The 13,493-nt window shown below is 48.5% G+C and overlaps 1 protein-coding gene across 2 annotated transcripts in view; it reads left to right on the top strand.

Annotated features, from left to right (window-relative positions):
• The window catches only part of Ubr4 (ubiquitin protein ligase E3 component n-recognin 4), a 114,209-nt gene that overhangs the window by 72,823 nt on the left and 27,893 nt on the right, over positions 1-13,493 (top strand). For both annotated transcript variants that reach the window (XM_041652997.1, XM_041652996.1), the window contains exons 66-83: positions 1,099-1,326; positions 2,095-2,173; positions 2,618-2,863; positions 3,368-3,536; positions 3,927-4,071; positions 4,727-4,812; positions 5,975-6,062; positions 6,310-6,503; positions 7,733-7,972; positions 8,081-8,219; positions 8,663-8,788; positions 8,891-9,019; positions 9,730-10,073; positions 11,145-11,235; positions 11,492-11,576; positions 11,729-11,856; positions 12,683-12,812; positions 12,896-13,053. In XM_041652997.1, coding sequence (XP_041508931.1) covers positions 1,099-1,326; positions 2,095-2,173; positions 2,618-2,863; positions 3,368-3,536; positions 3,927-4,071; positions 4,727-4,812; positions 5,975-6,062; positions 6,310-6,503; positions 7,733-7,972; positions 8,081-8,219; positions 8,663-8,788; positions 8,891-9,019; positions 9,730-10,073; positions 11,145-11,235; positions 11,492-11,576; positions 11,729-11,856; positions 12,683-12,812; positions 12,896-13,053 — 2,805 coding nt within the window. The remainder of the gene's footprint in view (positions 1-1,098; positions 1,327-2,094; positions 2,174-2,617; positions 2,864-3,367; positions 3,537-3,926; positions 4,072-4,726; positions 4,813-5,974; positions 6,063-6,309; positions 6,504-7,732; positions 7,973-8,080; positions 8,220-8,662; positions 8,789-8,890; positions 9,020-9,729; positions 10,074-11,144; positions 11,236-11,491; positions 11,577-11,728; positions 11,857-12,682; positions 12,813-12,895; positions 13,054-13,493) is intronic.

Here is a 13,493-nt window from a genome sequence, read left to right as displayed (position 1 = left end):
GACAGAATACTCTACTTTCCATCTCCCAGGGATACAGTGACAGACTGGTGACTGGTGAAATAGTTCACAGAGAAACCACACCCAAAAGCATCCCTAGCAGGAACAGGAAGCCAGCATCTTGCTCATAGCTCTGTGGGAGGGTGAGCTGCTCCTGGTGCCCTGGAGCTCTCAGGAGATGCACTGTAGACCAGGCAGGGAGGAGAGCTGCTATGAGCGCTCTAGCTCTTCTGTGAATGGCTGCTGCTGAGTCTTGGACATATAAGGGGCTGAGCCAGCCCACACCTCCTGCCTTCAGCTTCCCTAAGGCTCCCCAACTGCAGGCACTAAGCAGGTACTAAGAAGCACCAAGAGGCAGTTGAGGCTGCCTGATTCTAGCCAGGCCTCACAGCAGAGTATAGTGAGGTGATCTGAAGCTGAGATGTTAGTTGAGCCAGTACAGTAATCCAAGATCAACTCTGGGAAGACACTGAGAGTTGCTCGGAGGTGTGTGCTGTGCCTCCCTGCCCCATCTCCAGTTCCTTACCTGAAAAGCAGAGTTGGGGTTTCACTCTGGGCTGGTGTGGAGACCAGCTTCTGTATAGATTCCTTAGTGTTTGAGAAGAGAAACATGACTATTGCCCCCCACCCCAGGTAAAAAATTTTCTTTCTGTGTTACTTCCTCTTGGTCCCTTTAAGGAATTCTTAAGTTCCTCAGAGGCCAGTAAGGCTGGGAGTTGACTCACTTGACCATTGGTATCCATGTGTCCTGTACCTACAGATATAACCAATTAAATATGTACCAAAAAAAGACATCTGTGTTGAGCATTTACAGACTTTTCTTGCCAGCATTCCCTGAATAGCATAGTGTAATCACTTAGAAAGCCCTTAAGTAACCTAGAGATCATTATTGCAAGAAAGATGTTTGAGGTTATCTGCAAATACAACACCATCTTACATAAGGGATCAGCACCCCCACCCAGTTCCCTGTGGATAACTGTGGCTTGGTTTGTATTCTCCTATGTTTATAGTAACAGTTTGTTTTCCAAACAAAACAGGGTATTGTAGCCACAGTGGTGCTTACAGTCCTTGAATCATTAACTGTGTTGTTTATCCCTCAAGTACTTAATGATCCAGCAGACCCCTTTTGTGCGTCGCCAAGTTCGAAAACTTCTGCTCTTCATCTGTGGATCAAAGGAGAAGTACCGACAGCTCCGAGATCTGCACACCCTGGACTCCCATGTGCGTGGGATCAAGAAGCTGCTGGAAGAGCAGGGCATCTTCCTCCGGGCCAGTGTGGTCACAGCCAGCTCTGGCTCTGCTTTGCAGTATGACACGCTCATCAGCCTGGTACGAGGGTTGGGGTGATAGGGCCAGGGGCGGGCATGTGATAAGGCTCAGCCAAAGAGGTCATAGCATGGGTCAGTGCAAGTTTTTAAAATATTTCAGAAAATGCCGTGTCTTGAGTCAAGTGCCAGGTAAGTCACTGACATTGAGTAGTTGACTTGAGGGTCTGGAATTCCTACCCAGACCATCAGGGGTTCTGTACCTGTAAATTGGGTGCACTGAGTATCTTACCCAGTGTCATTTGTTCACAAATAGGGTTAACCTAAGATTGGTACACCTCCACCTCTGCTTTTGCCCTTAAATACTAAAGAAGAGATGGGTTTAGTATAAATATGTTCTGTTGCCTAAAGAGAGACTGAACTTGAGATAGTGAATGGAATGTTTTTCATTTGAGCATCTCATCTTTGGTGTTAAGGATAGCCTCGCTTCCTCATTCAGTGTCCTTTTGATAGAGGGAATAGGGAAGTGAGTTGGAGCTTCTCAGGCTATGGCTTGCATTTGCCTTAGTAACGAACCTGAAGCTTCCCAGGAAACTGAAGACTGGGCTTGGGGGGTGTGCAGGAGAAGATGGGGTGGTGGATGGAAGCAGAACAGGGACATTGCCTATAAGCTGCAGGAGAGTGTGGGCCCTGCTCCCAGGTCTACCACCCAATCCAGAGGACACCTGCCTCAGGGTTACTTTGTGGTCCAAGCCAGGACCAGCACACACAGCAGCTGGTGTTATTTCATGGCCTGATGGCAATACTCACCTGTGATTGACTCTTGTTTCAGATGGAGCATCTGAAGGCCTGTGCAGAGATTGCCGCCCAGCGAACCATCAACTGGCAGAAGTTCTGCATCAAAGATGACTGTAAGCCGTCCTCCCTGGGTTGCCACTCTTCATCCCTGCAGAGACCATCTGTGGAGAATGCTCTGTATTAAGCTGTGAGCTGGGCTGGAGATAGACCTGTTAACAGAACACGAACCAGAACTTCAGTGATGAGGGTTGCTTGTGTAAACTTGGGCTGCTGCAGGAGCACAGAGCAGGAGTGACTGGTTTTCAGGCCATAGCAGTAAAGTCTCAGAAAACAGAGAAGTGTAGAGCTTGTTTACTCGTCAAGGCAACAGGGGCTGGCTTCCCTCTGTAGTCCCCCATCCCTTTCTGATCACTCCACTGCTCCTGGTAGCATCTGGCAGAGAGAATTGGAGGAGAAAAAGCCTTGTCCCATCTACAGTTCTAATCAAGTCCCATCTCTTGCTCCTGTTCTAAGTAGTTCAGTCATTCCAGAGCTGACTCCCATCTTTCCCCTCACAGCTGTCCTCTACTTCCTCCTGCAAGTGAGTTTCCTGGTGGATGAGGGGGTGTCCCCTGTGCTGCTGCAGCTACTCTCCTGTGCCCTGTGTGGGAGCAAAGTCCTTGCAGCCCTGGCGGCCTCCACAGGGTCCTCCAGTGTGGCTTCCTCATCAGCCCCTGGTGCGACCAGTTCTGGACAAGCAACAACTCAGTCCAAATCTTCTACCAAAAAGAGCAAGAAAGAAGAAAAGGAAAAAGAAAAAGAAGGTAAGAGTCGCTGTGTGGTCCTGTGATGGGTGACATACTAACCCCTCAGTGCACATTGTTTAACTGCAGGTTCTGGATGGTTTTTACCCTGGCTTGTCCAAATGCTCCCTGTGTCTCCTCCTGTTTACATGTTCTGTCATGGTGAAAGGGACACCTTAACTGTGGCTCTCTGTGCCAAGCGATAGAAATAGGAAAGGACAGGGTGCGCTGAACGCTGTTAGCACTAAGACTGTATAATCCCCTGCACACGCTGAACACCTGCTCTGTTGGCCAGCCCTCCCCTTGGCTTCTTCACCTTGTACCAGGTGGGGCCAAACCATTTGTCCCCAAAATAACTTGAAATCATTTGGCAATATTACCTAAGAGAAATATTACCTAAGAGAAATCATTTGGCAATTTGCTACTATTTAGCAGACATTTTTCTAAAAGACAGATTTCCTACTTTTCCACCTGGTCGTAAGACTCTGGGCCCCTGGGTGAGTTGGTCCTGCCCTGGTGTTGCAGGTGAGAGCTCAGGCAGCCAGGAGGACCAGCTGTGCACAGCTCTAGTGAACCAGCTGAACAGATTTGCAGACAAGGAGACTCTGATCCAGTTCCTGCGCTGCTTCTTGTTGGAGTCCAACTCTTCCTCAGTGCGCTGGCAGGCCCACTGCCTGACCCTGCACATCTACAGGTGGGCCAGGGCATGATCGTGGTTACTGTGTCAGTGTCTGTGCCCATACCAAGCTCTGGGGGGTCTTTTTGTTGAGCTATATGCTTTATAACTAATAAGCTAATGTCCTTGGCGGGCGACATTTTCCACTCAGAGGGTTGTAGTCAGGAGCTCCTAAAAATGATGGTTGGCTAGAGAAGCTCAGCCTGTGCTCTGGAATAAGCTTGGATGAAGCCAGTAAATTGATGTGGTACCACATCTGCAAGGATTGTCAGGGGCCACAAGACCCTGGCAGCCTGACCCATGACTGTATGTGGGAAGAGACAGTGCAGGCACAGTCTTGAGGCCTTGGTGGTAAGTGAGAGGCCTCACTCGTGGCTGCCTGCTAACCAGAGCTGCTCTCTACCACAGAAACTCCAACAAGGCTCAGCAAGAGCTCTTGCTAGATCTCATGTGGTCTATTTGGCCAGAACTCCCAGCATACGGTCGAAAGGCTGCCCAGTTTGTGGACCTTCTGGGCTATTTCTCCCTGAAAACTGCACAGACAGAGAAGAAGGTAAGAGAGAAGCCCCTCCACACACACACACTTGGAGTCATTTTTCTCTAGAAAGAGTGTCCACACCTGAAATCTTTTTTGAATCTTTCTAATGTTATATTTGTTACTGTTGAATACAGTTTACCTTTCTCTAGTCTAAATGTCCTATAAATAGCTGGTGGAGAAGTAGGTCACGTGGGGGAGGGAAAGGTAGCTGGTTCAGCTTGGAAAGGAAGTGCTACTTACTGAGCTGGGAGGCCTGCTTGGGAGCCAGGAATGCCACCACAATGAGACAGCCACTTGCCGACTTCTGTAAGAGCTTAATAGTCTTTCTCTAGATGGCAAAGGCTGCCTAGTGAGGAAGGTAGAATCTGTTAACGGATTATGAGTTAGGACCATAGTCAGAAATACAAGAGCAAGTCTTTTTCCAATAGGATTTAGCTTTTAAAATGCCTTTAATGAGTTTATTGTTTGATTGATGTTTGGGTATTGGGGACGCTGCATGCCTTGATGTACACAGGGAAGTCAGAGGACACTTGCTATCCTGTCATGTGGGTCCTGAGGATCAAACTCAGATCACTAGGTTTGGTGGCAACAGTTCTACCCCAGAGACATCTTGCAAGCTCAGGACTCGGGTTTTTAACCAGCATGTTTCTTTCCTGAATTCTGTTCTCAGTTGAAGGAGTATTCACAGAAGGCCGTGGAGATTCTGAGGACTCAAAACCACATTCTCACCAACCATCCCAACTCCAACATATACAAGTGAGCCCTCTTTCTTCCTGCCATTTGAAGAGCAGTCACAGTTTGAAGTAGTTGTTTGCACATTGAAATTGCTTGTGCATGAACTGAGTGCCCTTTAGGTGTAGTCCCCTAGGTAGTTGACCTTCATCTCCTGTGGAGCCCAGATCTTTGGACTCTAGAAGGCACATAGATATAATTACCAAATTCACTTTTGTGAGCAGTACAGCAGAACTTAACCTAACCATATAAAACAAGTTTACAGAAATGTCCACCTTTTTTATTAAAAGAAAAAAGAAGTATCCCTGCACATGTGTGCCTGTGATATCTTAGGGCTGCATGCCATGACACATGTGGAAGTCAGAGGTCAGCCTTGTGGAGTCAGTTTTATCCCCTCCTCTTACATTTATGTGGGTTCCGGGGATTGAACTCAGATTGTCAGGCTTGCTCAACAAGCCCCTTTCCCCTCTAACCTATCTTGTCAGCCTCACAGAAACTTTTAAAAGAAGAGAGCATTAAGTTTATGTTTCTTTATTATGTTGGCTTAGTAATGACATTTTAAATGTGTACATGTATATCGTATGTGTCTGTGTTCTTGTGTGTGGGCACACACGTGTACAGCGTATAGAGTCCCGGTGCTCTAAGTTGCTTTCCATCTTATTTAAGGCAAGGTCCCTCATTTGAGCCAAGAGCTTGCTGTTGTGGATGCTCTGGCCAGCTTGCTTTAGATCCCCTGTCCCTGTTCCCCAAGTGCTGGAATTGTAGACAAGCTACCATACACAGCTGGCTGGTATTGATGTGGGGTCTGGGATCTGAACTCCAGTCCTCATGCTTACATGTCAAGTACTGTGTATACTGAGCCATCTTCCTGGCTCCTTAAGTTTTAGAAAACAACTTTATTAAGTATTATTTATATAACACAAACATTTTTAACATAATTTAGGATTTTTTTCTATAAATAGTAAATTTAATTATGACTCTGAGATTTTAATTCCTTTCTGGATTCAGACATCAGCTTAAAAGTAGGAAACACCCCAGGTGGATTAGTTGACCTTTCTTCCTGTGCCTACTAAGACCTCTGAGCTGTAATCCCTTTCCTTCCCCTCACAGGGGGAGTGGGGAGTGGGGATGGCTTTGGCATGGTCCTGGAGGATTCTGCTGATGCTGAGACTGCTTTCTTCCCTAGCACCTTGTCTGGCTTAGTGGAGTTTGATGGCTATTACCTGGAGAGTGACCCCTGCCTGGTGTGTAATAACCCCGAGGTGCCATTCTGTGTAAGTAATACTTTGAGCAGGACAGTCTAGAGGTTTTCTGGCTCTGTGGTTCTTATTTCCAAAGACTAGTTACTATTACTTAGGGGTTCCTCTCAGGTTCCTGCCTGGCACTGTGGATTCTTGCCCACCACAGTTGCTACCTTGAGTTCACTTCATCTGTGGTTGGAGAGGGGGCGGTGTTGATCAGCTTTGATGAAGATGGATGGTCTAGTGCTCACTGTGTTGTTTTGTGTGCTCTTGTATTTAGTATATCAAGCTATCTTCCATTAAAGTGGACACACGGTACACCACGACCCAGCAAGTTGTAAAGCTCATTGGTAGTCACACCATCAGTAAGGTGACAGTGAAAATTGGGGACCTGAAGCGGACCAAGATGGTGCGGACTATCAACCTGTACTACAACAACCGAACTGTGCAGGCCATTGTGGAGCTGAAAAACAAGTACGGGCTTTGCAGGCATCACCAGGTGCAGCTGTGTCCTGTGGGTGCAGAGCAGATATGTGCAGCGGATCTGCATCCTCTCAGCCACAGCAGCGCTGGCAGAGGGACTGCAGTGAAGTGATGGCTTCTCAGGCTGTTGACATTGAGTGACTCCCTAGGGGACCATGACAGTTCCTCACAGCCTGCCTAGGGTGGGGGCTCATTGAAAAGGGACTCCAGGTTCTCTTGCCTTGTGGAAAACCTTGTGCATTAGACAAAACAGCCCTGCATCTGCTCATAGAGCGGGAAGTATTCCTCTGAGTCTTCTCCACTGCATGTTCTTCCATTTCAACATGTTGCCCCCCTCCCCCACAAGCCAGCATCTGGAGTAGGCATGCCATAGGTCTATGTGCTGCATGTGTTGGCTCCCCAGGGAGTCTTGGGTATTACTGAGCAGAGGTAGATGTGACTGGTCTGTTAAATTAAAGCTCAAGTGCTGCTGTGCACACAAAAGGAGAAGGCAGCTAACAGTAACCAGTGACTCAGGGCGCTGCCTAAATCTGCTCTTTGGAGAAGTCCTTGACCTTGAAAGGGCTGTTGCCTGTCAAGGTAGGCTCTTCCCCAGAGAGTAAGCATAGCCACTGGTAATGGTTTCAGGGCTGCCCCTTGATACTGGATAGCCAATTGGTGTGCTCTTTCCTGAAGAAGACTGTTTCTCCTGCTCTTAGCATTCCTTAGTTGCCTGTAGTTCTGCTACAGTTAAGGCCTTGTGAGCTTTTCTCTCGTCCACATTAGCATATCTGTCATTGTTGTCTGTTCAGGTAGTGTGTAGGTCGCCATGGTAGAGAACTGTAGCTTCTCTGATGTGTCTAAGAGATAACAGTCTCCCAGCAAACTTCCTGGTCCTCTGGCGCTTAGGATCCTTCTGAAATGACCCCTGAGCCTTAGGTGCAGGGCCTGTATTGTAGATGTATCAGTTGGGTTTGGGCTCCACAACTCTGCATTTTGATCCATTACTGTTTTCTGCATTGGTCTCTATCTGTTGCAAAGAGAAGTCCCTTGATGGTGGCATGAGGATTACACTTACCTGACTACCTTGGAGAATGATCCATCTTATACTTTTTTCAGAGGAAACCATAAAGGAAAAGATTTTTCTTTGAATAGTCACTTAATTTCCTTAGAGGAACATGCAGGATGGCTTTTCTCACACTGTCAGTCTTTTGTCACTGAGCTTTTGTCATCTCTTCTAGGCCAGCTCGCTGGCACAAAGCCAAGAAAGTTCAGCTGACTCCTGGACAGACAGAAGTCAAGATTGACCTGCCGCTGCCTATTGTGGCCTCTAACCTGATGATCGAGTTTGCAGACTTCTATGAGAACTACCAGGCCTCCACAGAGACCCTTCAGTGTCCTCGCTGCAGTGCCTCCGTTCCCGCCAACCCAGGCGTCTGTGGCAATTGTGGCGAGAATGTATACCAGTGTCACAAGTGCAGGTAACTTGTCCTGCACATCCAGGGCAAGCATGTGCTATCGTCTCTCCTTTTACTCACCTTTTCTCCCAAACCTCTGCTCCCACTGACCTGAGCACTGTGGTTCTTCAGGTCCATCAACTATGATGAGAAGGATCCCTTCCTCTGCAATGCCTGTGGCTTCTGTAAATATGCCCGCTTTGATTTCATGCTTTACGCCAAGCCTTGCTGCGCTGTGGATCCCATCGAGAATGAAGAAGATCGAAAGAAGGTAAGGCCGCATCTGTCTTAGACCCAGGTCATGGCTTGGCTCTCTGAGCTTTGGGGATAGGAGCCAGGTGACAAATGTCAGCCTCATCTGGGTCTGGAAGTAAAGGGCACTGGATAGGGGGTGCCTGTTCAGGGAGACAGTGGGGCATTTGCCGTTGGAGTCAGGACAACAGTTCTCATAGCACTTGTGCTGTTTTGTGTCTGTGACCTGCTGTGAGTTACTTTTCAGCAAGAAATTCTTTGAATCTAGTCCATATACATTGCACACTGCTTGCCATAAAGACTAACATGCCACCTCGTAGGGTTGTTGTAAAGGACAGATTGTGTGGAGCCATGTACCTGGTCTGTGTAGAGGACATGTTTCAGTAGGTGACTAGTACTTAGGGCCACTAAGGGAAAATGAAGCTGAAAAGTCCCCCTCAAGTACCTGTCTCTTTGCTCTAGGCTGTTTCCAACATTAACACACTTCTGGACAAAGCTGACCGGGTTTACCATCAGCTCATGGGACATCGGCCACAGCTGGAGAACCTACTCTGCAAAGTGAACGAAGCAGCTCCAGAAAAGCCACAGGTGGTCCCAGACCAGGGGGTATTTGGGTCAGGAGTGGAAGGCTGCCCTTGGTGAGGTCATTCCTAGGGCAGAAGTCTCACACGTGATCTCTTGGGATTGCAGGAAGACTCCGGAACGGCAGGGGGCATCAGCTCCACTTCAGCCAGTGTGAATCGCTACATTCTGCAGCTGGCTCAGGAGTATTGTGGAGACTGCAAGAACTCATTTGATGAGCTCTCCAAAATCATCCAGGTAGGGAATGGGAGTAGCTTGCAGGGGGCTTTATGCTTTCAGAACAACTGTTCCCCTAGCCAGGCTCCCGTTCTTAGGTGTTGTCTTTGCCTAGGGGTCGATGCTGGCTCAGCAGCTGCACCAATGGTTCCTCCCTCTCTGGGGGTGAGGCCTACTTGTCAGGGCTATTTGCATTCAGAATCATCAGGCACAGTGGTGGTGGGACATTAGTAGACAACACATCTTTGTTTAGTAGAGGGGTTCCTGGTTTCTAAAAGTGAGTGCTGAGATTCTACTCCCTGTTCTTGGCTGCTGTGTTCTCAGGCTGGAGGGTCAGGGCACTCCAGCTGCAGTTAGCCAAGGTGGGCCATGTTTTCCTTTAATGTTTCCACATGGTTTCCGTGGGTAGGATGCTGTCCATCAGCAGTGGATCCTCGTCCCAGAAGAGTAGCCAGTTGTCCTGTCTCTCTAAGTTGCTGATGACCTTTGCCAAATGATCTGGCTTTCTAACCCTTTAAAAGACAGTGTTTGTAGTAGTGAAGAGTTCAAGCCCGTGATCAGTCTGATTTCCAATTCTGCCCTTGACCATTCTCTGTTGAATGAGGATAAAATAAATAAGTGGTAGGGTTATTGAGAAGAATAAATTATATCATACATGTAAATTCATAGCAAGCCAATTTTCCTCTTTCTCATTTATTTGTCAATTTTTTTTCTTATCTTTCCATTCTTAGAAAGTTTTTGCTTCACGCAAAGAGCTCTTAGAATATGATCTACAGCAAAGGGAAGCAGCCACAAAGTCATCCCGAACATCCGTGCAGCCCACGTTCACTGCCAGCCAGTACCGTGCTTTGTCTGTCTTAGGCTGTGGCCACACCTCCTCCACCAAGTGCTATGGCTGTGCCTCAGCTGTCACAGAGCACTGCATCACACTACTGAGAGCCCTGGCCACCAATCCAGCTCTGAGGCACATCCTCGTCTCCCAGGGCCTCATCCGAGAGCTCTTTGATTACAACCTCCGCAGAGGGGCTTCAGCCATTCGTGAAGAGGTCCGCCAGCTCATGTGCCTCCTGACTAGGTCAGAACTTGCTCCTTGACCCAGAGGTGGTGGCAACAGCAATGCTAGCACTAGGAGTGCAAAGTTGAGCCAAGCGGTAGGCTAGTTTATCCCAGAGGAAGTGAGGGAAGATGGGAGGTAGGTGGATAGGGGAAGCACCATAGTCAGCTCTTTGAGTGTGCTGCTTGGTGGTGCTTTGTTGGTTCAGGTGGTGTGTCCTGTGAGTGGCATGTTGGTTCAGGTGGTGGTGTGTCCTGAGGGAACTTCCTTGGTGGGAGAGGATAAGGGAATAAAGTAACACTTGAACTCAAAAAAATTGCAGAAAAAAAAAATCAAGAAAAAGAAGCCAGAGGGGGTTTAGGGATGAGTACTTAGACTCTAGTCAGAAAGGACTGGGTTTAAGATCTGGCACTGTGCACTGTGTACCTTGGACAAAAGACTCATCTGAGAAATATCAGTAATAGCAAATACCTTAAAGATGGTGATGTCAGGGGTGAAAATTCAGTAAGTGGGGGCTGGAGAGAAGGCTCGGCCTGGAATTCCGTTCCCGGCTGGGATAGGCCTATTCCAGGATGCCGAGAGTGGCAGAGGCCTGCAGAGCTGGAGAGCACAAGGATACAGGTGGTGTAGAGGGAAAGGAGTATTAGCACTTGGAAACAGCTGTACTATTTGAGCGTTTGGGTTCCTGTGTAGTGTATTTTGTTGATAATAATAGTAGAGATGTTATTAAGGACTAACATAGAAGGGAAATGGGGTGCTGTGTAGGAAGTGATATGGAGTCCACACTGAGCGTGGACTCAGGTTTTGGAGATGGACACCAGCAGCTCCTAGGGCCACCACCTACAGCATGACCCTCCATGCTAATGCGTGCATCCTTCTATTGCTGTCCTTATGAAAAGGGGCTGTATTCATCCCCTCCCATCATAGGCCCAGTAAGTTCAAAGATGTAGTCTTGCTCCTGGGAAGAAGGTAGAAAAGTCGGGGCCAGATAGCCCTTGCCATCCATGCATCCATTTTTTTCTGGGCTCCGGGTGTGAAGACCACCATAGCGCGCATGCTCACTGTGACAAACAAGACTCTTTGCTTCCCCAGAGACAACCCAGAGGCCACCCAGCAAATGAACGACCTGATCATTGGCAAAGTCTCCACAGCCCTGAAAGGCCACTGGGCCAATCCTGACCTGGTAAGCAGAGCAGCTGTCCTTTCTGACCTCTTCCTTGCGGTCCTTCTGTGTCGCTGACCACTTCTCCAGGCCAGTGTTGAAGACCAAAGTGGGAGGGACCAGACTGTGTGTAGAGAGTTTATTGTCAGCTAGAGCTTGTAGCACAGGGTCTCTGATGTCTCCTTGTCCTAGTAGGCCTCCCCTGGCTAGAGATTTTAATAGGAGACCTGTAATTAGAGTTTAGATCCTGACTCCCCTCATCCTGTTGTCCTTCCAGGCAAGCAGTCTTCAGTATGAGATGTTGCTGCTGACGGATTCCATCTCCAAGGAGGACAACTGCTGGGAGCTCCGCTTACGCTGTGGTGAGCTTGGGGACCATCTGGGTGGGTGCTTTTCAGAAAACAGAAAGGTGCAGTCCTGGTACCCAGGCAAGAGGTAGGAGGAAGATGACTCGGGCAGCCTTGCTGGGGCAGGTAACCCATGTGTACTGATTGTGGCTTCTTCTCATCACCAGCACTCAGTCTTTTCCTTATGGCCGTGAACATCAAAACACCAGTGGTTGTTGAGAACATCACCCTTATGTGCCTGCGGATCTTACAGAAGCTGATTAAGCCACCTGCCCCAACCAGCAAGAAAAACAAGGTGATGTGCCATTGGGCATGAGCGGGGTGGGGGGAGGAGATGGGGCTTGAAGAGTTACATAGCCTCTGAGCACTGAGCACTGTACCCTGCTTCCTCAAGGTCACTTCTCTGACTGATGTGATCACCAGGCTGTCTTTGCTTTAGTTCAGCAGAGGTGGGTTGGGATTTTTGAGGAGTATAGTGTAATATAAACTATACAGTATAAAAGCTAGAGCAGAGCGAGACCTTTGAAATACTGAGACAGATGGCCTGTGACTCCCTTTACTACATCTGCACCTTTGTACATGCTTTATGAATATGGGTGGAAATCCATGACCCTGAAATAGACTTGAGGTCAAATCCCAGCTCTGCTGTTTACTGACATCAAGACTGAGCAAGCTAGTTGTATTCTTCAGTTTGCTCATCTCTGAGATGTAAAGTAGTGACCACCTCGAAACTTAGAAAAAATAAATGATGTAATGAATTCGTTGAGTCTAAGGATGGTTTGACTTAATTTGTGTCTTAAGACCTAGGACCTAGTGTGGTATCCAGCATTCAATAGCTGCTCAGTAAGTCTTCATTAAGTGGAGAGTAAAACTCTTAACTGCAGTCACATGTGTGCGGCTGTACGAAGCCAGCACTCCAAAGTCTGTGGCCTCAGCGTCAGCTTGGAGATGGCCCTCCTCACGTGGGTGCAGACCTCACGTGGGTGCAGATAGTATTAGCAAGAGCTGGGGCAGCAGAGCTGCATGTTGTTTTTCATGAAGCTTCTGGAGTGTCAGTGCCACTCCACGCTGGGGCCTAGGTATGCAGGTTACATCTCACCTTGTTCTGCTCTCTCATTCAGGATGTCCCTGTTGAGGCCCTCACCACGGTGAAGCCATACTGCAACGAGATCCATGCCCAGGCCCAGCTATGGCTCAAGAGAGATCCCAAGGCATCTTACGAAGCCTGGAAGAAGTGTCTGCCCACCCGAGGTGGGTCTCTTCCCTCCAGCCATTCATTCAGCAGCCCCTGTTTTCGCTGTGCTTTCCTGCTTACCCCTGTCTTTGCCTTGCAGGAGTAGATGGCAATGGGAAGTCCCCCAGCAAGTCAGAGCTCCACCGTCTCTACTTGACTGAGAAGTATGTGTGGAGATGGAAACAGTTCCTGAGCCGGCGGGGGAAGAGGACCACCCCTCTCGACCTCAAGCTGGGCCACAACAACTGGCTGCGGCAGGTGAGTGCCCTCCAACTGCCGTTCTCTGCCCTGCTTTCTCGCTCTCCATTTACTGTTGTTTGCGTTCTTTCAGTGGAAGTTCTTGAGTGCAGCCCCCAGTAGGGACAGGTCAGTACAGCTGGCCTCTGCTGCTTGTGCCCCCTGACATGCCACCCAGTTCCCCCAGAGAGGCAAACCAGTGCCTGTATTCATTTCCCTTGCTGCCTTCTGTTATTGAGCTTCACTATTCTTTCCCTCCCTCAAGCTAAGTTTTCAAGAATTAACTTTAGCCAGGCACTTGATCCCAGCACCCGGGAGGCACCTGGTCTGCATATCAAGTTTCAGGCCAGCCAAGGCTACACAGTGAGACCTTGTCTCAAACCACCCCCATTCCTACCCCTCCCCTCAAGAAAGTCTTTCTTCGTTTTCTGTTGCTAAGCAAGAGATGTTCAGCTTACGCT

The sequence above is a fragment of the Microtus oregoni genome, unplaced genomic scaffold (genome assembly GCF_018167655.1).
Source record: "Microtus oregoni isolate MIOR12 unplaced genomic scaffold, Mior012 000005F_ref0000423, whole genome shotgun sequence".
Lineage (NCBI taxonomy): Eukaryota > Metazoa > Chordata > Mammalia > Rodentia > Cricetidae > Microtus > Microtus oregoni.
The sequence above is the reverse complement of the archived record's forward strand: the minus strand, read 5'-3'. Positions and strand labels throughout refer to the sequence as shown.